The sequence below is a fragment of the Struthio camelus genome, chromosome 3, assembly GCF_040807025.1.
Source record: "Struthio camelus isolate bStrCam1 chromosome 3, bStrCam1.hap1, whole genome shotgun sequence".
Lineage (NCBI taxonomy): Eukaryota > Metazoa > Chordata > Aves > Struthioniformes > Struthionidae > Struthio > Struthio camelus.
Genome location: NC_090944.1, coordinates 111,699,723 through 111,725,802, shown reverse-complemented (window position 1 = coordinate 111,725,802; position 26,080 = coordinate 111,699,723). Strand labels below are relative to the sequence as shown.

At 37.2% G+C, this 26,080-nt stretch overlaps 1 protein-coding gene across 10 annotated transcripts in view; it reads left to right on the top strand.

The window, feature by feature from the left end:
• Positions 1–26,080, top strand: part of MTA3 (metastasis associated 1 family member 3) — a 159,515-nt gene that overhangs the window by 102,632 nt on the left and 30,803 nt on the right. For 9 of the 10 annotated variants that reach the window (XM_068939694.1, XM_068939686.1, XM_068939688.1 and 6 more), the window contains 3 exons: positions 967–1,053; positions 4,892–5,038; positions 17,692–17,723. In XM_068939694.1, coding sequence (XP_068795795.1) covers positions 967–1,053; positions 4,892–5,038; positions 17,692–17,723 — 266 coding nt within the window. Of the gene's footprint in view, positions 1–966; positions 1,054–4,891; positions 5,039–17,691; positions 17,724–18,349; positions 18,485–26,080 lie in introns of those variants that run through there. The other variant, XM_068939690.1, reaches the window with a different exon arrangement.

Sequence of the window (26,080 nt, the reverse complement as noted above, 5' to 3'; positions counted from 1 at the left end):
TGGGATTCAAAGCTTCTCTGCTATTTACCATTATTACTACCCAGGGCACAGCTAATTGCGTTACATGCTTCACTTTATCCTATATGAAACATCTTACAACATGTGAGCAGTCTGAGTCCTTTTAGGAGTTAATAGACCCTCAGTTATCCACCCACCACTATGATTCTGTTTTGGTTGCTGGATGAAATTGGTGATTGTTGTCATCAGGTAACAATTCATACGTCCCATAGAAATGTCTTTTATTCACTAAGTACAGGAAATACTTTATACAACAGAGAGTATTATATAATAATGATAGACCACTAATGTAAATGAAAAATGAGGACAGGATTTCACCGTAAGCTTTTTGTATCCAAGGCATTCATAAGAAAAGCATACCAGAATGGAGACTTGCTTAGTTGTAAGCGTATAGGATTTTTTCAAGATTTAACTTGCCACAGTTGGGCACAGTGTTCTATTTTACCTAAGAAGGACATGAATCACTGTACCATGGGAGTAATACGTGACACAATTCAGTAGTTCCAGTTTTAGAATCCTTAGCACTGTAGTTCCCCACTTAGAGCCAGGCAACCTTGTAGAAAACAATGAAGAATTCCGTGTAAATCCTTGTTAATAGACAGAGCTACTTTTATTTTAGTACTCATATTTTCATCTGTTTCATTTGCATAGTTGACTATTTCCAAAAATAGTTTGTCGATCCAGAATGTAATCAAAATTTCACTAGAACATACATTAACTTTTACTAAAATTAAGACTCATAATCTTGGTTACTGTTGCATAAATGAGAATGCTTTAATCTGTATCATTATCAGCATTGATGGAAAAGAAGAAAATATGCTAAAAGGAAAAAAAAAATCAGTCAAGAAATTTGTGGTGAGAACGTAAGTGCGAAACCGGTAGGTGCATCCTAATTATATTTGCAGTGGCATAATATTTAAACTGAGCTTTGTTCTTTAAAATTCTCAGATGCAGATCGACATTGTGAAGTTGCTGGAAATCCTCTGAAGATCAAAAGCACCAGAAAACCACTATCGTGTATCATTGGGTATTTAGGTGGGTATCTGCCTTCAGAGAAAAATTAGTCAAATGAATGTTTTTTAATTTAATGATATATTTATAAATCCTATGTGCATAGAATGAAAGATTTATGCTTTTATTAACAAGAGAACTATAAAGATAAATTAATAAAATTTCTGGTGGGTTACTGTGGTGGCAAAACTGCATGATTGATCTTGCAGATTGTAGGCAGAAAGCCTTCTGATACTGGATTAAAATGACAGATTGCAACCTGCTGTAATTTAGAATGTGAAAAAGAGTCGGTTAGTCTACCTAAAAAACACTCAAAGAGCAGACACTCACTATACTCAGTGCTGCTCTACATCTGTACCCCTTGAATCCACTTGTAATACTCCCATGCACTTAGAAGGATCAGGCTTCTGCCACGTCAGATGCTGATATTCTTTTAATTTGATGGCAGGGTTTAAAAAGATGTGGTGAAACTCTGTACTGAGATCATAGCCAGGAGAACAAGAAGCTCACATGATAGTGGAAAAAAGGGCTTGCAGGAAAGTCTAGTAAGTGTGATTCATTATTAAAAAACCCGAAATGGTCCTCTTTACAAGGAATCACCCTGATGATGAAATACTTACCTAATCATATAAGAGGTGAGATACCTCAGAGGCTTTTAATTGATTCTTAAATGAATATAGAAATCAATGCTTTGGTCAGAGAAGCAGTGAATAATTCTACAGCGTATTAATCCCACTTCACAGAAGTATAGCTGAGAGTAGACCTCAATCCAGATATTTTGCTAAAAATTTCAATCAACAGGAGTTCATTTATAGTAGGACAAAGTAAACGCTGACAACCTCTTTATTTGCTAAAATGGAGACCAGCTGTGAATGTAGTTATAACTGCTCTTCCAGGACATCACAGAATCCCAGAATGGTTGAGGTTGGAAGGGACCTCTGGAGATCATCTAGTCCAACCCCCCTGCTCAAGCAGGGTCCTCTAGAGCATATTTCCCAGGATCACGTCCAGATGGGTTTTGAATATCTCCAGCAAAGGAGACTCCCCCGCCTCTCTGGGCAACCTGTTCCGGTGCTCTGTCACCTTCACAGTAAAGAAGTTTTTCCTCAGGTTCAGATCACATTTAACAAAATCTTGAGTTTCAGCAAACTGGATAAGGAAGAATTAATATTTACTCTCATGGAGGTTTGATTCCTCTACCCTGAAGTTTAAGAAAAAAAGCTAGTGGTAGTTTCCTATAGGTGTTACAGCTGTATGCATTATATTAGCCATCAGGACAATGAACAGAGAAGGGACTGGTTTGATTTACTTGATGCAACTGTGGTTGTGAGATAAGGCAGTCTGGCAGGAGATGGTTTATCTGGCCGACCCCATTTGGATAGTCAAAAGCAGAAAGAACAGCATGTGTATCTTGGAAAAGACGATGTGTCTTTAGTGCCTCATTGTTTAGTCTGTGAAGGGTCGTCTTGGTAACTCTGGGAGAATATATCTCTTAAGTTTAATGGCAGTAAATGGATGAACAGTGTCAGATACCATTATGTGTACTTAGGTGAGGGTTTTGTAAAAGAGGATTAATAGTGCTAAAATATACCAGGCGTCTGGAGAGTCAGCCTAGCATTTGATTGTATGGGAAGTTACTGCAGTTTGAAGGTAAATAATATGTGCTACAGGGATATGAAGTATACCTAAAATAGTTATGGATGAGTGTCTAAATTAGCTGCATAAAGATGGCTAGGAAATGGCTTTTAGTTTGCTCATCCCACCATATTACAGTAAATAAGTAATACTTACCTTATTTTCCTCTTAAAGACTATCATTAAATATCGAGTCATAGCTTGAGTGCAAGGTTGTTGTTTTCTTTTTAAAATGCTTTTCATGCCATTCCCAGAAGTACTTACTGGAATACAGGTAGTTATGTCTCACAGGGTACTTCTGCTTTCAGCCCTAGTGGTAAGGCGATGGGATTTCAACTCTCAGGACTCTCTCGGTTGTTGTTTCCCTTCATCCCTGTTCTCCTCCTTAGCTGCCTGTTCCGCAGGTGAGGCAGATTAAGCATTAAAGGTAGGCTCTGTCCTTCCTTTGTCAAAAACTAACTGAGGATTAGTGACCTCCAGACTGAAGAAAAGCGAAAGGAAGGAAGTGCCTTCTTCCTTGACTGTTAGCTATTCCTGAAAATTCAAGATTCTTTCTCCTACACTCTACAAACAGAAGGGATTTACGAGTTTGTCTGTCGGTCTAGTGCTGGGATTATTGTGGTTGCTGCTGGAGGTCTTTGGCAAATAAAGTAATATTTTTGTGATGTCAGCCTTGAAGATTAATTTTTTCTTTCAAAGTATTGAAAAAGATTGTCATATGAGCAGTTTAGGATCCAGATTCCAGTTGTCTTCAGGAAACAGTGCAAACCTTTCCATTGATGGCTAGGGGAAAACTTTAACCTGAAATAGTGTTCATAACCTTAAGCACGCCTCTATTCCTCTTTTAGTAAAAAAACCAAAATAGACTGTCATTTTCTACAGCATGAAAAGTGGGAGATGCCATGAAATCCATTGGGAGCTTGATGATCCTAGCCTTTTTTTGTATGAAAAGCAGATGAATACTGAATGAATGAATGAAAAGCAGATGAATACAGTGAATAGCGGTAAAAAGCTCTGGACTAAATAAGTGGTGGGGTAGATCAGCAACATCATACTAGCCTTTACACACACACAATCACACACCCCCATAAAGTACTGTCTTGAAGCAGTTATCAGTTCCCTAGTTTTATGTTATTCTAACTTGTATTAACAATTTATAGGTGTGTTACCCTAGTCTAATCTGACTGTCCTGAAGTGTCTTGAATTGAGGATATTTGTACTTTAAGAGTATGATTGCGTGTGCTGACCAAACCATTGATTAACAGTTAACCAAAGTCTTTTCAAATGTGAAAACTGCTGGTATTACCTCTTCCTGGCATGCTGTTCCCAGCATGTAGTCTGGCCAAGCCATCACAGCAATCCTACTCCTTTCTACTTAATTTGGATGTTGATGAAACTGTTCAGGTAGTCTGTCTTTTTTATTTATGCCATGCAAAGGTTATAGCGACTGTAACACTGTGTGTGTCCGCAAACTCCCCTGCAACCAGCTGCCTACTCCGAAGTGCACTGGACAGATGAGTTTAGCTGCCTCTTTTTTGGCTTTCTGGCACCAACTCTAGAATAATTCTGCTGCATTAACTGTATGAGAGAGTCTGGGATATTTGAAACGCTATAATAATGATTCTGTATTAGAGTCTGTCAGCCATGGAGAATCCAATGCAATCTTTTTTTTTTTTTTGGTGTTCCTCTCACAGAACCTGCTACTCTGCAGTTTTGGGGTAGCTTCAGACTCCTGCTCTAGCTTGCTCCCTGGCCATTGCATCTAATGACTTAGCTTTAAGGGATCTTCCCAAATATTATTATTGTGATAGAAAATATTAAATAACTTTAGGTATTAAGGTGATTTCACTAGAGTAAAATGCTTTTATATGCTTGCTTAAAAGTCTGTAATCTCCCATACAAAGCTCAAAAGGCTAGGAAAACGTTAATACAGAGCTCTTTCAGATTGATTTGCTGAGATATTACCTCTTTACCTGTGAAATCCTTACACATGCGCACCGTACGAGTGAACCCAGGCAGTCCAAAGCGAAATAAAATTTTCTCATTTGGAAGAGCCATAGTTACAAAGACTTGTGTTTGAATTGTTATTCCATGTCCTATAAACACACTCCTGATGAAGAAACTGGCTTTCATTTCACTAGAAATCAAATAGAAATGAATGGAAAACACAAACTTTTAAAAAATCAAATATGTATGGTCTCTCTCTTTCTCTTTTTTGTTCTAAACAGAGATTCATCCTGCGGTGAAACCTAATGTAATCAGGTCAACACCAAGCCTTCAAAGCCCAAGTGCAAAGCGACTGCTTGCACCACCTAATCACTCTTCGTTAAGTATTTTGGGAAAAAGAAGCTACACTCATCATAATGGCCTTGATGGTATGTAAAGGAACATAAAAGAAATATTTGAGTATCTGAATTACAAAACTTCTTTCTGTGGACCTGAAATGACAAAGTTTTGTGACCTTTCTGTGGGGAATGTATTTTAAAGAAATTACATTAAATAAGGGGGTATAGGCCTCTAAGAAACAAATGCAACACAAAATTGTGCCACAAATTAAATACTATAAAATGTATATCTGTAGAGCTAGTGTATTTCCTACTGTTAAATTTTTAAAACCCATTGAAAAGCATAGAACCATTTCATTCACAGTTTTACTGTGATTACAGTTCAGAGATGCATGCTTGTAATGATAGAAATGTAAGATATGATTAGTACATTCATAGCATGGATTCTTTAAGCAATGGTGGTGCATATTCATTGAATATAGCTATGTTAAGATCATCTCTTATGAAAACTATTTTTTTGCTGTTTTTGTGAATAACGTTTCATCTCAATAATAAAGGACAAAAACCGGAATTTGGTGAAGGGAGAGATGCAGCATATGCTTTCTTTTGACTCATCCCATTGCATTTTTATTTGAAGAAACATTTTGCCAGGATATGCAAGACCTTGTGAATTATGCTGTGCTAAATTACTTTATACACAGCTAGACAGCTAAATATTTGACCTGCTGGTCTCCAATCAATCTCTTTGCTAGTATATGAATTCAATACGTGACTTAAACCAGATTCTCAAAACTGTGATTGGTAATAGAGGGAAAATAGCTGTTGGCATCTTGCATCCCAAGAGAGGTGTTACAGAGTTGATTAAAAAAAAAGCAAGCAGTTACGAGAGCCAGGACTGATGGAAGATGGGAGCTCCTTAGAAAGAGACCGGCTCTATATTTATACCACTTGCGGAGGGGGAAGCGAAAGGGATGTCACAGAGATATGGAGGAGGCTTCCTGTACACTGTGCGACTCCAGAGGTGTTCGTTAAGCCTGGTACCCAGCCACTTTGTTAGTGTGGTGGGAAGGAAGATCAGATAGGAAGCTGTGCCAAAAATGATGGAAATTTATGAGTAATGCTGAAGTTTCTCAAATTGTCTGTATTTTGTGTTCTGGAAAAGTGACTGTGTATTATGGATATTTTTTGTCATTACCTCCAGAAAGAAAGGTTTTTAACTGGAAGTGTGAGCAGTTTTACCTTATTTACAAATAAGAAGAGAATCCAGCAGGATTTCATTAGTATGCACTGGAGACAAATGCATTGCATTTCCTGAAGTATCTTTTTGTGAGTTTTAACTTCTGTAAGCAATCAGCTTATTTGTTCTGTCATTCAGTATGGTTGTTGCAACTAGAAATCTCAAAGAATTTAGGGTCCAAAATAGACTATTCAAGACATGTTCTGCACAAGAGACGACTGTCTATTTTAATGGCTCACATAATAGATAGAAGTAGAAATGGGGGGGAAATTTTAGCGAAGTAATAGAAATAGTCTTCGAAGTATAGGAGGGAAAACTTAGTGAGTTCTTCCCATAATCATCATGCTTTCTGCCGTAGTCAACATTATTTGTACTTTACAGTGAAAATATTTGCTGTACTTTTAACAGTACCTTTAAATTACTATGTATTTTGACAAAAAATATCTAGTCAGTATATAGAGAAGAGATCAGTTGGACCTTTGCACAGTACGCAAACAGCCGTTACACAGATAACATGCATGGCAACACAAGCCGTTCACTGGACCAAGATGATAGGCCCAGGATGACAGCCATGTGACTTTTATTTAGATAAAAGATGATTCCGTTAATAGCTGTAACCTTAAATGCAGAGCATTTCACAGACCTGAATTTTCACTGTGAACTTTCACTGTGAAGTTCTGTAGTGATGGTCTAGTAGTTAATGCATGACATTATGAATCCAGGCGTTTTTTTCCCCTCTCTAATGTCGGCCATTAGACTAGACTCTCTGATCTTTGAGGGATGAATGACTTCCTCCTGGAAATATATATGATGTTGCTCTTCTATTGCAGAGAAAGGTGTAGCAGTAAGTTCAAAGAAAACTTAATTGATAATATCTGTATAAGGATGCACGCGTAGAAGTTTTTAAAATTTTTGCTCTATTTAGTGAATGTTAATTTCAAAGCAAACAGTTTATAAAACCAGTCAGTAGGCACACGGATTCGTTTGTATGTGTCAGCTAACTGTGTTTAAGGCAATTTGCACAAAATAACATCTAATTTGAAAAATTAATGTTGAGATCTGGAAGTCGTTGCTTTAGCAGATCGTTATTTCTGCTAATCTGTTTTCTGTGAAAATATACCTTCAAGTAAAATATTTATCCTAGATAACTGAAATCTAGAAGGTGTATTTTAGTAAAGGTGGCTATTTTGGTTCTTGTCCTAACCTGCTCTTTAATTAAAAGCCTGCAAAGTGTAGTCCATGCAAACTGCAGGATAATTCTTGGAATATTGAATGTCGTACAAATGTGATAATGGAAATTTAAAATAATAGTTTCCAAGAGAGATCAGGCATTTTAATGAGAGCTGCCTGGAAGCAACTCCCTAAGCAATGCCATCTGAAACTTAGTAACCTTAGTAGCTGTGACAGCCTTTCTTTTCTGTGCTTCTGGATTTCCTGCCACTTTGTAGTATGTAGGGAGGGATCAATGATATGAGGAAATAGCTTAATCAGTGCTATCATTGTATATTATTGAATGAAGCTGTTTAGTAAAACCTTCAGGGGTTAAAGTACTTTTCTTACTTCTTCAACCTCACAGTGAAGAACTGCAGTAGGTGAAGGGCAGGCCCTGTGGGACCCTGGGAGAGACACTCTCACTGAATGGTGTTTCCTCACCATTAAATAATTGAATATGGGTTCGATCTTCTAAAACAAAAAATTCTTGTTTTTATTAACTCTATTGGACAAAGTCAAACAGAATTTTAAGAAGTATCATACTGTTAAAGTTACTGGCCAAAGCTTATCCTTTTGATGAGGTATCTTTGGTGAGTTTTGATGACAAATTTATTTCCCATAAAACTAGTCGCACTATCGTCTTCTGACACGTGTCAACCTTAGCCATAATTTTTATTTGAGAGCAATGCTGGCTGTAGTCAATTTGATCATCTCAATTTCCATCTTTCAGTTTTGGCACAGTACTGGTTATGTTCCCCTTTGCTGTTTTCTCTCTTCCTTATTCCATTGCTTAATCCTCCTCCAACAGGAAATAAAACGCAAAAGAAAACCAAACTCTCAAAAACCAGTAGTGATGATACTCAGCGGCACAGGTCCTCGATTACTTTTGACTTTAAAATATTTACCTTTAATAGTTACTATTTAACTTCTCTGGTTATTGGTAAATGTAAAATGCTTGTTTGGGCTGTAATATATTCAGATCCTCTTCAAGACAGAGCAACAACTGAGTCACCAGAACAACTTGGGAAATGGCGGTTTCTGTGTAATTGCACGTATAGCAATGTATTATTTGTGCAATGGAAGGTTTCTCTCCCCTCATCCCTGCCCTGGTTTTTATGTTACTATAAATATACTAAAAAGCTTTTTTGTTACCAAAATACTGTTGGTTGCTCCTGGTATTATTGCATAGTACCAATTAAGAGTATCCAGAAAGTCTGCTGTGGGGATGATACACTCTGTCTTTCAACTCCTGCTTTGATGAAATGAGTAAACAAAAATGAGCACAGTGGGCTTGCATTAAGTCTTATCTCTTGCTATTTTCATAATTTTAATGTTATTGACATAGAAACGTCTACATGCTCAGCTTTGCTATTTTTTTTCCAGTAGTATTAGAAAATTGTTTTAAAGAAGCCATAGAAATATGTTTACTTAAGATATACAGTAATGTAGGGCGTTCAAGTAAACATCACTTAGTCTTGTGTAAATATATATTTGGATTGTCATATTTAAAGGTAGTCTTATTAAGCACGTAAGTGGAATACTATATTTTGACAGAATTTGTTATTAGCTAAATAATAAGTAGCAGCTCAGAAATAGTACAGCATAATATGGAAATGATGCTACTTTATGCTGCTGGGGGGGGGAAGTTTATGAGAAATATCATTAGTATTTGATTTAATGCTTTTAAAAAATATTGTGCCTAAACAAGATCATGGGTGGCATTTCTTGAAGAAGTCTTCTGTTGGCTTGAATCTTGACTTTTCCAGTGCAGTGCAAGTTTCCCTTTCATGTCCAGTGGACATGCGTCCAGCAAAAGTCTGGTGCAATTCATAGGGACATCTGTCATTTCTAACTACTATTGCCTGATCTTTGGTGAGAATGCTAAGAAGGGAGTTGATTCCTCTCATTTCAGAAATGCTGGCTTTTGTTTAATGATCTCTTGCTGTTAACAGATCTGAGAATATCAGTCAGCAATGGCTGGGAGATGCAGTTCTAGCTCTATGCATGTTACCTATGTGAGGCATAGACCTGAATAAAATGCAGCTATACTGCCACAAATTGCGCTGCTTAAGCAATGATGTGTATTGTAACTATTACTCTGGGATGTTGGTGTTTGCTGAAGAAAAACTGTGAGCCAAGGCTATTTCCCTCCTCAGAGGTAGAAAGATGCTGTAGCTGTTTGTATCCTTTCTGGCAGCAGGAAGATTCTTTATGGATGGTCTTAGAAAAGTGTTTTTCCTCCTATTTTCAAATAATAGCAAATCTTGCATTCTGTATGGTGGAATGAGGAATGCCAGAAAAATCTCTTCCATCTGGAAAAGATTACAATATTTGGGGGAATTTTCTTGTGATGTGCATGCTGATGCTTTTAACTACTCTGTGATACAGAGTTCCCATGCTGCTGAAAATACTTGAGTCAACGCAAGATTATTTAAATGGTTCTCGGTAGTGAAGACAGTCTCTTTGAAAAGTAAAAGTTCCGTCTTCAGAAAATCACAGCATTGCAGAATGCTACATTTATCCTATTTTATGACTGGAGCTGATGACAAGAGGGTTCGGGTATGACTGTGGAGTACTTTGTAGAAATTTTGAATCTGATCTTTTACTTTATAATGTCTGAAATTATTCTGAGCAGCTGCTTTCACCCACCCAGTGAAGCCTGTGAGCAACAGTATGTCCAAGTAGTTCAGTTTCATGTTAAACTGTTGTTTTGATAAGATGACTAATGGTAATTTTCTATATGATATCTGGAAAGATAAGTAAAGGTATTTCTCATGACATTTCCTTTCTTGTACATGCATCAGAGCCAAAATATCCGCAGGAAGTCTAAGATATTTATGTCATTAATAAAATACAGAAATCATCCTGTGTCTGATAATACCATTTTCATGACTTGTGAGCAGAAATAGGGGAACTAGTTCCTCATAGCTGAAGAGACATCAACCAGCAGTCCTGATGCCTATTTTCTCTTCCCCTTTCCAGACTTTTAATGCTGTATTTCAGCCTGAGATGTCCTAATTCCTTGAAGAGGATTTTTTCGATAGTTAGGTTTCAGTTTCTCAGGGAATCAAATATTGATGTATGCAGCTGTATTTAACAACGAGAGAGCAATTTTTGGTTTATTTGCCTAGGAACCAGCATGTCTCTTAACACAGCAAGATGAGAAAGTGAATGAGAAATTGGCAAAGCAAGACCTTAAAAAATTTAATTCCTCTCTTTAGATGCTATATTGGTCAGTCTCTCTCTTTGTCTCTGCTTATAAGTATTAGTATTGGCTACTGAGGAAATGGGTAAGGAAGAAAGGCTTACATGTGACTCCCGTGTTCCTGTGGGGAATTTGAGATCCTTTCTTGTCAAACAGGTGAAAATATAAGCAGTCTAATTGACAAGCAGTGAGGCTAGAGCTTCTCCTGCCCGCAATTTTCTAGAAAGAGAAAAACAATTGTACGAAGTTCTTCATCATAATTAATTTCACGTAACCCTATGTGGAAGTATGTTAGAAGGAAGGAGTTCTCACTCTAGGACTGAACTTACCAGAAAAGGGAGCTGTCTTTTCTCAAAAATACCAGTTCACATTATCACAATATTATTTTTCATTAGAGGAGGAGACATTCAACTACCATAGCAGGATAGCAGTGTGGAATGCATAGCAAGAAACATCTTACATTCCATTAATTTTCAAATAAAATACTTTAATTTTTATCTTATTTCCATTATATATTACTAAACTATATACCTATGCAAATCACTATAAATCTCATTTTACATACCAAAGATTTACAGCTGAAAGAGAAGTAACGAGACATGATAAATAAGATAAATGAATCTACTTTTGTTGTTCCTTTCTTGCTGAAACCTCAGGTGTGATTAGTATTGAATTGTGGACCATTTTTCCTAAAGCTGAGAAACAGAACCTATATATCATTGTTCTACAGCCAGTTTCTTCACTGAACGTAGCTTTGGACATGTATGTTCTGACTTTGATCTTTGGTTAAGCCAGCAAATATGTTGAAATGTTTTGCTAAAGATCTGTTTTCCTGGAACGTGTGCATTGATGTCAGCGCAAATCTGGCCATGGGGGAAATGGGCCTCTCTGGAGGCACCAATGTTACTGTTACGTTTTGGTCAGCATTAATTGGGAAAGCAGAGGACTATGAAAAAGGTGGATATAACTCATGGTTTTTTTTGCAACATATATGACTCAGAACTTTTATGATCATATGAAATACTTAATGGTAAGAGCAATATCATGCGTAGTTCTATACCAAGTCATTAAAACCTTCCCTCACCCAGAAGAGATTAACATGAAAACCTTTTTAACTTTGATTTAAGTAGAACTTGCTTAAGAGCAGCCAATTTCCATACATGTTCAGAGTCGAATTGGAAGCAGTCATTTTAAATATTTAGTAAAAAGAAAAAAAAAGAAAAAGAAAAAATCCTCTAAAGCTTTTATTTCCATGTTCAGTATATTCACTTGTATTTTGCAAGTGCAAAATGTACTTGTGTTTTGCAGGTACAAATGATGATACTGAATATGATGAACTAATGACAACTTCCAGGCCCAGATTATGTACCTAGAAGTTTATGCAATCCTTAATTACTCCAGAGTGTTACTTCTGACGTTGGCTATCATTTGTAGATCTAAGCTGCCTCAGGAACTTGGCAGTTCTGCTTGTTCAGTTACATCTCATGTCTGCGTTTCTTAAGCTAATTTTCTCGCTATTTAAATTTTTGCATGATAAAATAATGCTTTTCCCTTCAGTTCATTTACATTGAGTTAATGGTTTCCCCCTCTCCACCTCTGTCTGCATTCCTCCAACACCAGTGATGTAAGTAGTCTTTTGACTTCATGTGTAAAAATGATCAGCAAGGAAGAAAATCTTTTTAATGTGTGTCCTTTTTAATAAGATCAAAAAACAGCTTCACCATTGCTGCCTGAGAAATAGAGGAGAAGTCTTTTTTCTGGAATTTCTTACAAGGATCATGGTATCTTAAAATGGAGAACTTTATTTACTGTCTTGCAATAGTAAATATGTGGTCATCCTTTGCCTATGCTGAATTCATATTATAATTATCCTACAGGTATTAGAATTTTTTTGATCACAAATGAAAGAGCAATCTTCTGTTGTGTATCTGAAGATGACTAAAAATGCAGAGTGCTCTCTCAGTAGAGAAAAATGAGCAGTGTTGTTGTGTGGGGGGGTTTGTTTTTTTTCATGAATTTAGACATAGGAGGACTTGTGACAAGAGTAATTCTGTAAACAGGTGTTTTGTTGAGTTTTCTGTGTGAAAGAACTGCTCCTAGGCATTAGCGTAGCGCTTCACTGTGGTGTATGTCTGTGTGTGTGTTTTTTTTTTTTTTTAATAGAGATGGTGATTGCTTTTTCCTGCCAAAGTCAGAAAACAGTTTCAATATGACCATAGTTTTCAGACTTACTGTAACTTGTGAAATATGAGTTATTTCCAAGGGTGTAAGTACGCTAGCAATTGAATTGTGTGGGTTTTTCTTTTTTTTTTTTTTTGCTTTTTATTCCATTTCTTTAAAAAATATATCTGTGAAGTTGGGGCACATTCTGCCTTTGTGTGATTCAGAAAATCACAAAATTAGAATTGCATTCATGCTTTGATGCGCCGCTTGGAGTGTGTCATACATCACTTACATTTTACTGTACTAAGGAAATGAATGCTTATGAAAAGAAAATAGCTTTGTATCTCTGTATTCACAAATTTTACTTGCACTTCTGGTAACCCTCACAAAACTGGTAGATGGAGAACATGGGAAGAGCTGTTGGAATAGAAAAAGCAACTATGTTGGATCACAGGTGGAGGAAAGGGAACTTTGTGGTGAACTCCCCCTTGTTTCTGCCCCTGCATCCGGGGGGGGGGGTTGTTTGTTTTTTTTGTATAAAGGTAATGTGAAGGCATGAAATTACAGTAATAGTATCTTTTATAATTGGCAAAATAAATCAGCTCTTAAAACAATAAACAGTAAGATGAACGCTATAATCAAATTTTTATACAAAACATACTGCAGATAACGAGAACTTAATTCCTGGAATCACTGCTTTCCCCGGTATTATTTTAAGGAATTAAAGTTACAGAAAGAGAATATTATCTGTTAGATAACAGGATTAGTAGCATATTACCTCATGAATTACATATTCTGGATTTGAGATCTGGAGTTCATTCTTAAAGTGCTTCTTTGAATGATTACTGTCAGCTGAACAGATTAGCTTTTCTAAGCTACGATTGCAGAGAAGTATTTCTTGACTATTTCATTACATAATGTAATATGGAAGCCGCCTTCAAAAAGTACTTAAGATCCAGCTTCTGGGAAAATGCTTGGAGATGAGTTTGTATGTTTTTGTGCTTTTTTGCTGTTCTTGTCTATAATCTGTTTCTCCCATGTTTCAGATTTAAATCATGGGGAGACTAAGGGTCTTTCCCAAATAAATTCAAACGCATTCTTAATATGATTATAAGGCTATTTTATTTATTTATTTTTTAATAATACTGTTGAATTAACACTTAAGGTCACATGTTCCATTGCTACAAACTTATTTTAAAAAGTAATTAAGTTTTTTTACTTGAATATTCACAGCCTAAGTTGAAGCCTAAGAGCTAATGAAACAGTCTTCCTTTCTCAGCTTGTTTCGTAAGCAGGTCCTTCCTGGGTGAAAAAGTCGTTTATAGACTCATACAACACGATGAACTGTAAATGTTACCAGAATTAAACACCTCCATTGCATGGCTGTCTTTCCTTTTCATGTGTCTAAAGGACATTATCTTCAAGCTCATTTATTCTGGAAGGTTTAGAAAAGGCCAGCTTTCACTCAGTAATATAACTGGTGACCCTGTTGATACAAAAGAGAGAGCTGAAATTTTCCCATCAACAGAATGACTTTAAAAAAAAAAAACACCTAAAGCAAATGCACAAACAGCTGGAAAAGGATTTAAATGTTATCAAGGAGGTGGGTTCTGTCCTAGTTTGAAGAACTCTTCAGGGAAGAAGAAACATACCAGTGAGGAATAATATGTAAAGTTGAAATAATTCCATAGCTGGCACCATCCCTTAGCAGTGGGGTCTTTGTGATTTAGCCTTAAATGGTTTTACAGTTTAAAGTTTTATAGTCTCCTAGTACCTGTAAATAGGAAGAAACAATTTATTGGTCAGTGTAGTCTGTAAAGCAACCTTTTAACGGGAGGGAATTTCAGTATGCAACTTGTTTCTTCTTGTGAGGTTAAAGAAACATCTCATAGAAAGAAGATACGAGAATATTAGGCAGTTTCTGGCATTGATGCATCAATTACTCCAAGATACTAAGCTTCTAAACGTTTTGGCAGTACTAAAGTTGGATTTACTGTAACTTCTTCACATCAGATTACCAAAACCTGTTGTTAGTGACATTGTCTAACCATTTGTGTTTGAAGTGGAGCAATCCACGTCACTTCGTGCTTCATCAGCCAAAAAGAAAGAAAAGTTTTGTACCCTGGAGTTGTCTGGTACTGAGGAAATGCAAGAACAGATTATTGTCTTGCACAAAATCGTTTGCTGTAAGAATGCACTTAAGCCCAGGTATCCACTAGTGCCAGTTTCACTGAAAAGTCAGAGCCTAGTCATTTAAATTCATTAGATCATTCTAAAGCTTGGCAGATAAAAACTGAAAATTCAAAGCGTTTTTCTGTGTGTTCTGTTGAACTCCAAGATATTTGTAGTTTTTAACTAAACTATTTCCCTCAAGCGGCAAAGGAGACTGCATTGGTGTGTGCAGATCTTTTGTTAAACATGCCTTTTTGAATGCTTCATGACTATCTTTTTAATTGGAAAAATAGGCTCTCTTTCTTAATTATCTAACTTAAAAGCAGAGTTTGCCACAGAATTGGTTAGTGTTTTTGTGCATAAATCTTGGACAGAATTCTGCCTAACCAGGATGCAATTTTTTTTTCTTCAAGAAAGTCTCCCTGGTTCTGAAATCTGAATATTTGGGGATTAAAGTGGGCAATATTGCAATAACAGTGCTTTAATTAGTAGTCTTTGCTAAATCCTAGAAACTTCTGACTGGTGTCTTTCACTCAGTTGTCTGCGGAACTTTTTATTTTGGGGCATCAGTATTGCAATCGTGGCTAAGCATAGTTTTATAGTTTTGGCATATAAATCTATGCCAGAAGCATAACACCTCTGAATAAGAGTGCAGATATTATTGTAGTATCTGAGTATAAAAAGGTATGGCTCTTCTGGGGATGATTGGAAGTGCTCTCTAAGGTATCTTTATATGAGGGACAAAAAAATGGTTTTCTACTATTTGTTTAACTTGATATTCTGCTTAATTTGAGGACATCTCAGTAAATGCAGTTGTACTACTGGAGTTAGGGTTTTTTGGGGGGTAGCTGGGCTTGTAAAAAGAATGAGTCCTCGTCTCAAGACTTATTTAGATCGTTATATTTGTATGAATGTGGTCTCCAGGCTTTCTCAGAAACATTCAAGTCCTGAATGTTATTTGACGGGAATGTCAAAGCAATAAGTAAAGTTATAATAACAAAAAATTTTTCTAAAAATATAAATTGAACAGACAATAGTGTTCTTCCCTCTGCTGTGCTTTTTTCTTACTTGATAACAGAGTAAAATTCAAATACATTCAGGTATCAGGAGAAAGGTAGTAGACTTGCACAGCATTTCATTTTTACATTGCCAGTTTACATTTTGCCTGGATGAATCGTGAATAAAATGTATTTTTATATGTGATTGTTTGTGTGGGGAAAACAAGAGCCTGGGAGAAGAGCTCACAACTAAAAGATCTGTCCTTTAGGTAAGTTTTCACGTCATAGAGCCTTTATCCATGGGAAGCTATTGATGCCTCTCTTGATTTCTGATTAGATTTTATTAAGAATGAAAACTTTTGAAAGTGCACATGCAAACTAGATACTGGAGTCATTGTTGAATGTGGGACTGAAGTTTCTAAAGAGCTTGGGATGTTTAAAATGACTTTCTGTCAGTGGTTGAACTCTACCTTCAGACCTGTTCAAATGACTCATCAAAATGCTTTAGAATAAAAGAGAAAGTGAGACAAGTGCCAGTTTGGTAGTGTGATTACCATCTCTCAGGAAGAGATGTGCAGCTCTCGTGTCCTTTTAGTCTCTTTAATACAGTTCTTAAAAAATACTTCATTTGTTGTTACTGTTATGTGAGTGATGCCGCTTGAGACCCCAGTAAGGATCACTGATTAGAACTGGGGCAAGAACAAGCTATTTGTGATTATTGTACATTTATCTCAGTTGCAGAAGTGAGACTTTGCTGATTCAGCTCTTTCAGAGCTGTATGTTTTCCCCAGAACTGCATATAGTGTTGCCACGTGTCCGTTCCTTAAGATCTCTGCAAAATATAGCTGATAATATTTTACCAGGATTTTCAGATAGGTCTATGAGATTGATAGTATCATCTTACATCATATGGACCAGCAGCAAATTTTCTTCCCCCCACCCTTTTCCCCCCTTTTTTTTTAACTTGATAAGATTGTTTAGTTAATTAAACTATAGTCCTTCAAAAAACAAAGAGCACAGCTGTAATGTGACAAATGTACTGTTTTAAAGCCAGAGGGGAGTCGTCATCTATCCTTGCAAATAAAATCAAATTTCCGATTTAATTTAAACTGCAGGATGAAATCTATGGTACTTGTTGGCCTTGTCATGATTTTTCTGCAATTTTTTATAAATATGTAAGTTAAATTCAGTTAAAATCAGATTCCTGATTCCTATCCTCATAGAGGAGAGTATAGTTAAGATTTCTGAATGTTGTACTTTTCAGCCTTTGTCAATTAAAAAATGATAATCCATTTCAGAATTCTCAGGCAAAGGTTGTCTGGTTTCATACAGCTTTTTCAAGTGAGAATAGTGATGGAATTATGCCAGTACTGTTTGTACTTTTTTCAGGAGAGCTGATCATTGTCCATGTTAAATGATGCCACCTGTTAAAAGCAAAATGATAAAACCCACTTCTTGAAACGTGAAATATGAATTAGTTCCATTTCTATGTTTCAGAACTATTTCTGCAGAAAAGGATAATTAAGCAAAGAAAATGAGTGCGTTTAAGAGTATACTATGTCTGGCTTATATTTTGCAGGATCACTGATGATTCTCATGTTCATTTCATGAGGTATCTGTCCCATCTGTGCATTTCTGATCTATTCATTGTTGTAGCTGAGCACTAACATCTTAGCCTGCAGATTGAGCATGAGAAAATAGGGCTTTTAAGGCTAACGAGAATACTCTAATGTGCTGTGGTTCTTTTGTTTTCCAGAATCATCCAGCCATACAACAAGAACAATAATGGTAAGTATAGAGGACTTATATAGATCTATCTATAGATATGATATTTTCTTTGAAAACAAATTGCATATAGTAGTATTCCATACTGTTGGCATGCTTTCTTGTACAATACTGCAGGGCTAGAATGAGTCTCTCTGCCACCACATTTCATGGAAAACCTTAGGAGAAAACGTGAGGTTGAATAACTTAAGGAGTAGTAGCGCTGTAGATTTGAGTACATTAACAACCAGTTGGAGTTCTGTTATTGTGTGCCTCAACAATTCTGATCATGTTGAATTAAGGTTGATAACATCTCTTGCATTTTGTGTGTATCATATGTTTCAGAGCACAATTAAGAGTTCAAAGCATATACTGAGTAGTTTTTTGTATCACGGTCCTGTAAGGTTGTTTTCTGAATTTTCGTTGCGTTTAATAATTCAGGTTTCAGAAGCAGAGAAGTAGTAAAAGAGATACATCTTCAAAAATGAGATGAAAAAGTTCTTCTATGCATAAAAATGTCATGGCTTTAGAGTCTAGCTTGGGTTTTTATAGTGTGAGAAATTATGTCACTCTTTCTTTTTGAAACTCGCATTAGAGGTTGGATAACAGCCAAACAGAAATTCACATAAAGCAAACATCTCTCTGACCAGGAACGATTCGTGCCTGTCTTGTGGAGGATTGTAAGGAGGGGCATCCACTTTTGGAAAAAAGACCAATTTTTGAAGGAGATTTTGGAATTCCAGAATAAAATCCAGCAGCATCTGATGTGACTAGAGTCTGTGCTTGTTTTCATTTCAGTAGAATTCAGGGTGTCCTTCAAATTTATGACCTGTTGCGCATGTACAGTATTTGTGGGACATGTAAATGCCTACACAGGAGCTTGATCCAACTGAAAGGAAAGGGTAAATTTAGTTCATTGCATTTATCATCAGTAGTTGTTAATAATCCAGTGCAAATGAATAATAAATTGTTAAGGACCACAGATCACAAATTTTCAAAACAGTGGAAGCATGCCAGGAAAGAGTGATGGTTTTGTTTCTTACTGGATATGATGTAATCCCTGTTTATCATGAATTTGTTTTAAATGGTGCTACTTCAGAATAAGATGCTTACGATGATTCAACTATATTTTTATCCTTTAAAATTTTGGAAGGGATTGAAACAATTTTTCAGTATTTTTTCAATTCTGCATTGATGTCAGGAAGAGATCTCGAGGCTAATGCTGAAGCTTGTGAAAAGTTCACTCTTCATTTCGCTTTACTATTAATTTTACTATAAAGAAGAAATCCTACATAAGTCTTCAAGATAACTCTTGTTTTGACAGTCTATCTTTTCTGCTAGTGTATCTAAGCAGCTGTAAAATCGATGCAAAGAAATTCCGTCTCCCTCTCCGTCTCCCTCTCCGTCTCCCTCTCCGTCTCCCTCTCCGTCTCCCTCTCCGTCTCCCTCTCCGTCTCCCTCTCCGTCTCCCTCTCCGTCTCCCTCTCCGTCTCCCTCTCCGTCTCCCTCTCCGTCTCCCTCTCCGTCTCCCTCTCCGTCTCCCTCTCCGTCTCCCTCTCCGTCTCCCTCTCCGTCTCCCTCTCCGTCTCCCTCTCCGTCTCCCTCTCCGTCTCCCTCTCCGTCTCCCTCTCCGTCTCCCTCTCCGTCTCCCTCTCCGTCTCCCTCTCCGTCTCCCTCTCCGTCTCCCTCTCCGTCTCCCTCTCCGTCTCCCTCTGCCTCTCCCTCTCCGTCTCCCTCTGCCTCTCCCTCTGCCTCTCCCTCTGCCTCTCCCTCTGCCTCTCCCTCTGCCTCTCCCTCTGCCTCTCCCTCTGCCTCTCCCTCTGCCTCTCCCTCTGCCTCTCCCTCTGCCTCTCCCTCTGCCTCTCCCTCTGCCTCTCCCTCTGCCTCTGCCTCTGCCTCTGCCTCTGCCTCTGCCTCTGCCTCTGCCTCTGCCTCTGCCTCTGCCTCTGCCTCTGCCTCTGCCTCTGCCTCTGCCTCTGCCTCTGCCTCTGCCTCTGCCTCTGCCTCTGCCTCTCCCTCTGCCTCTGCCTCTCCCTCTGCCTCTGCCTCTGCCTCTGCCTCTGCCTCTGCCTCTGCCTCTCCCTCTGCCTCTCCCTCTGCCTCTCCCTCTGCCTCTGCCTCTGCCTCTGCCTCTGCCTCTGCCTCTGCCTCTGCCTCTGCCTCTGCCTCTGCCTCTGCCTCTGCCTCTCCGTCTCCGTCTCCGTCTCCGTCTCCGTCTCCGTCTCCCCACACCAAAGTGTCTCCAGAACCTAAAGAGATAAGAGAAAGTTTTTAAAGTAACTTGAGTTTGAGGTTCTTCAGTGATGAGCCCCTCCAGACCTCTCTGCTCACAGCTCATGGGGGAGGTGAGAATGCTGGGGCTCATGTTCTGCAGTCAAAGCAAAATGCAGTCATTGTCCTCGCGTTTAAATGAATAAAACTACAAATAAAACAAGTATGCTATTAAGGTGGTGTGAAAATGTTCTAACACTGTGTCCGGTCCTCTCTACAATGAGAACATAATGGGGTATGTAATGGAAAATTTCTTACTCACCAGTGAGAAGGGAGAATACATCAATCAGTAAAGCCAGAAAATATACATTATTCAATGCATTAGAAACAGTGTGAGAGTGTTCCATGCAGTAAAGTGCAGGCACGGTAAAGTGATACTGTTGAGATCCATTTTTGAATGAGTACTGCAATGAATAATTTACTTTGAAATAAATTCCACTTTTTTCAGACTGATTATGGTAACTATAATAACAGATATAAAGTTAGTCTTTAGTCATACAGAATGAGAGAAGTGTAGCGGCAAATCTGTATACTGTCTAGGCTGCTTTGTTATGAAAAAGCTTTTGTCTTACCAGAACAAAGCAATTGAAATGCTTTTAAGTTCCATTTATAGGTGGTGAAATAGCATAAGTAAGGCATTAAACCTGATATTTTTTCTGAAGATGTCAGGTTTATGCTTAAATCAAAGTGAATGAGGAAAAGAGTGTGCTTTACTTAGGAAAACAAAGTACGATTTTCCCGTGAAAATTAAGTTTACCTTTATTTTTTCAACCCCAAGTAATTCTGTTTCTGCATGTAAATATGACAACGATGACTCCTTTTTCATTTCTTTGTTTTAGATGCCTGTTCATAGAAATCAAAAACTAGGTGTGTTTGTGTGTGTTGGGGTGGGCGATCTTCTAAATTTCAAGGATAAAGTAAATTTCCTGTCATTCTATAGATAAACATCTGGGTTACTCTTTCATTACTTACTTACTGATGTAGGGATTGCCAATAAATATTTACTTTAAAATGCTGCTTTTGAAGGCATGGTTTATCCAGCAGTTACAGAGCTCTGTGTAGCTTCCATGAAATATAGATGCTGTAAACATTGTAGTGTTTTAGCAAAGAGGCTTTGGAAAATCAACAGTATTTTATTTTTTGCCCTATACCAAATGGTCATTGACTTGGATTTTCAGCGTTATAACTCTTCTGTGTGTTTTGTGAAAGGCTAGATTGTAATCAAGAGGTTGATTCAAAGGTAATACTTATATTCTGCGACTGTTTTGTGGTTATTTTTAGTTTCTTGTACGTGCTCTATTGTTTGAAAATATATATTCTTTCTAAATAGAATTTCACTTAAAAAACCTGAACGCTATGTCCTAAATAATTGTTTACCTGTATACAAGGTCCAGCATTTGTGCTGCAGTGCTCAAGTCTGTGTGGAGACCCCTATAAACATATTTTGTGATTTTTTTACATTCATCTTGAATCTCCATGAATCGGTAAACTGAACAAAACCAAAACTTTGATGCTTATAAGAGATATTAAGCCAGTGCGTGATAAGAATACCCGGGTGTTGCAAAACAGAGTCATTACCTGTTTCTAAACGTAACATAATTCTAGACTTATTTTACACTATGTCCAGTGTAGTTACGTTAGTGCTAAACTGAACAAATTAATATAGGTTGATACCAGTCCATCTGAACATGCCTAATTTTTGTAGTGATTTTTTTTCTTTCTCCATATAGAGAGCTTCCTTTGCTCTGCTTGATTTGATTTGACTTTTGCTCAAGGATGAGACAAGTGATTAGTCCTGAAATAAAAAATTACTAAGATAAGTCACTGGGATAGTTTTCCTTTTGTAGGCATGGGAAAGAACACAGGATATCATAAATTCAAGGCTACGCAGGAATTTATGTTAATCCAGTTTAACATTTTTTTCAATCGCACATCATAGAGATCCCCTGCTAATGTTTACATTACACTTGTAATGCCTGTTTGTGCTACATATTTTTTGTTTCGAGGTTGGATATCTTTTTAGAATCTCCCGATGATGGAAAATACACCAGTGATTCTCAGTGCATAAATGCTTGGCCATTAGAAATTGAAAAAGTTATATTAGATTATGATCTGAGATCTGGGTCGCGCTTCCAACATTTGTACAGGATTCTTCTGGGACTGTACAACAAGTACCTTCACTCACCTTATTGCGTAGGATTCCTCGGGATCTAGTGACGACATGAGATTTACACTTGAATAAAATTTTTAGAAGATGCTTGAAGTTAACTCTATATTGATGTGCCCTTCATAATGTGGATCATTTCTTACTCTGCCGCTTTTAGTATAAGAGGTTTGAAGTATCTTTGTAGGTATCTTCAAAACAGAATTCAAATTTTGTTGGACTGATAGCTGCCTCCGTAGCATGAATAACGTCTATATTGACTCTGTGCAACTAATTCCTGTGTATTCCCAGGCTCATCAAAACCTCAGGCCTAAAGTACCTTGTATTGAAAGCCCTTTATTTACAAATAAATAAATAATTGACTTATCTCTGAAATTAATGCTACTGCTTCTAGAAGATTTAACAGAGGGAAACACATTCTTACGTAGCTTCCTTTTGAAAGGGAGTATTTTATCCGAAGAACATTAGAAATGCTTAATAAGAAATGAGCATTTGTCTATATTAGTGGGAAACTTAGGTACCTGCTGGATAAGTTTTGCTTAGCACCACTTGCAGGCGCTCTTAAAATCTGGCCTTCACCATTTCCTGTGAGTGAAATACCCAAGAATATTGCCTGTAGGAGAATGATGATTTAGCGGGGGGCAGGTGAAATTGTGAAGACATTGTAACAAACAATTTTTTCATAAATTCCTTGTGAAAAACTTGTTGAAGGCCTTGAAAAGATTGACTTTAGTCTCTGAAGTCTGTGAAGATGTGTTTATCTCATATGTTTTGCCTATTCAGATGTATTCCTACAGACCTGTTTAGTACGTAAGAATGTTCAAAGAGATAACTCTGTGTTGCCTTAAATATTCATGTCCTTTATTGGACGGAGCATGTCGCATAAAGATCCCTGTAGAACAATTTTATATTCTGTATCATAGCGGTAGAGCTAACAGGTGATTGCTTTGTTTTCTCCTCAAGCCTTCAACATTTAAATGTATAGACAACACCTTAAAACAATTTATTGTCAGGGTATTTCTTTTTGTGAGGCTTAAACCCAAGTTTTGGTGTGAAGATGCTTTTCTAGCCAACTTACGTTGCGTGAGCTGAGAAACACGGCTCAAAATTGTTATTTGTTGTGATACATAGGTGTACTTTAAGTATCCACTTCCCGTTTATCTTCAGTCAGCTTTACCTGAACTAGGACTCCTGGATTTAGTTTCTTAGTCTCGTGAGGTTACTCTTTCAAGTGCATTTGTAGATAGATTTCTGGTAATGCCTTTTGGGTGTGGAACAAATGCTCCCCCATAAATACAGAGGATCTCAATGAATGTGCGTGCAGGTTGAGGTGAGCAAAAACTTCTGAGAAAGGACTCGCTAAGCGTGGAGGAAGATTTGTCTGACTTCTGGCTGGTGAGGTTTGTATAAACCTCCTGCTGAGGCACAAAGCAGTGGTGCTTTGCCACTGGTATGTGGAATCCTAATACCAGCAGTTTTGTTGCAAAATGGCAGCATAGCTAGCTTAAGAACAGCATAAACAAGCAAAATCGAAATGCTAGCTGTGAGTTGCACCTGATTACTGTAGCTTTCTATATGTATGCATGTTCTTTGATTGAGTAGAGCTCTTGTGGTATACAGAAAGTATTCCAACTATATAACAAGGACTTCATATGAAAGGTCTGCTTGCTCTGGGTGTTGATATTAGTATGGCAATGGCATTGCATCTTCATTTTTATAAAAAATGGTAAATATAGTTTTGAGAGGAAGTGATGAACTGATTTTCTGCTCTTCAGTTGCTCAAGACTTTCAATTATTCTGATTAAATAGAAATTAAAGGTAATGTGGTCCCCAGCGCCAGAGAATAATGATCTTATTTTCTTATGTCTTTAAGCGCAATATAATTGATTTCTTTAAATAACTTGAAAGGAACGGGGCAGAAGGGAAATAAAAAGGAAAACTAATCATTATGATGCAATGGGAATGACATTGTAACCCTTGCACGGTTTTCTGTAACATCTTGCCTGCAATAACAAGTTCCGTTCTAATAAAAGTAGAAAAAACAGAAGTTCAGAACTAGTAATGACATCCATCTCTGCCAGGGGAAAAGGTATTATGAAAAAACACTTACTTTTTCCATGAGGCTCAACTACTCTTCAGAGTTTATGCCACAGGAAATGCCCTTCTCATACCTTGTACATTTCTGGAATGTTTTTTGCCTGTGCTTGGTTATTATCTTGAGTAAAGGAAACATTCAGTGGTATATTAGAAAAGAACCTGGGAAAAGATAAAAATCATCATATTTGAGAACTTAAACCCATTTCTGACTGAGGAAACACAGCAAAAATTTTCCATTTGGGACCTTGAATGCTCCTCTATAACATATAGTACTGTTTATTGCCAGACAAAATAGTTTGGTGGTACTATAAAATCTGATCTATGGCAGTGTTTTCTGTGCATGAATTCATATTCTTTTTTTTGAGTACTGTCCACCTTGTGAACCAGGAGATCATCAGTTAAATGCCTTTGTGAATTTCCAGTTTCATCCAAACTATGTATTTTATCCTGAAGTTATTCTAGATAACAACTGAATTGCGTCTGGTAGCATGCCCTTTCCATCTTCCTCCCCAAGAAAACCAACACAAAAATACATCAAAACCAAACTGCAGCCCAGGCACTTAATGAAAAAGTGGAAAAATTTAAGCGAGTGTTTAAAGGGACTGCAGCGGAAGATTTACAGCTCTGACTATGTGCAACAGCAACTGAATTCACCATAAACCTTGTTTGTCTGAGAGACGAATGTAATTTAGGTCTAAGAAAGAGTTAACTGAGACTCACTCACTCAAATTTGATGTCTTATCACCGCTTTCTGTTGTACATGTTTTTACATAAACCTAAGGAATCATAGAGGAGATTGTTCAGTTATTTGCACTAAAATTTTTCCTATGATGTATAAAATTTGTCCTACTGGAGGGAGCAAGTAGTCGGGATGAGGGTATGTTGAGAGTTGCAACATAACGTGAATATAATGCATAGAATATGAGTGTAAAAACTTCATGGGGGAAACGAGGCCCTTATTTACTATTTTTGGCTCTTATATTCTCATCCTATGATTTGAGAGATCATTTCTGAGTTTTATTCTGCTAGACTTTGTGCATGTTTCCTCACTCAGTGACAGTGCAGTTGATCCGCTAATTAGAGGCTACTCGTGCGAATGTGCAGAATTGAGCCCATTTCATGAACTTTACAAAAAATGAGCATACTTTGTATTATTTCACCAAGAAATAATACTTCTTCCTAAGAAAACATGATGCTGCATCCATGTTAGATAAAGTAAACAGAAGTTTCATCATTATATATTGCCTTCTGACGTGTCTGTTTGGATCAAATAGTGTTATTTCTAAATTCTGCTGGTAACTGACCATGTGTCATACAAGACTGTAATTTCCAAAATATATTCGTAGCTGGATATTCTTCCAAAATGCAACCTACAGATCATACAGAAAACATCATTTTTACTCCCTTCCTATACATATATCAGAAGGCAGCCTCTCTCATTGCATCCAAGTACTTACTGTCTTTAAATCTTGTTGCACAATTATTTCAGGTGAAGGGTTAGTGGAAAATTAATGCATCATTTTATGTTTAATATTATCTATGTTAAAATAAAGGCAGCAGTATTGCAGTCAGCTCTAGTATATAATGATTTGTGAGTGAACTTAAAAACTGTGGTGACACCAGGGTAATAAAAATATTTGTTATCTTCCATTTAAGTTAGCAGCAGGACCAGGCCTCTTGTCTTATACTGTCTTGAGTGATATTTGTTTAAAAAGAAAGCGAGAGAGAGTGAGGACCCAAAAAGTGAGAAGTGTGGATTTGTTTTAATTATTAAATTAAATGCTGTACTTGGATCAGAGTAGAAGTGGTCTAGGTCATTGTTGGGATACGGAGTATTCGCTCAGGATAA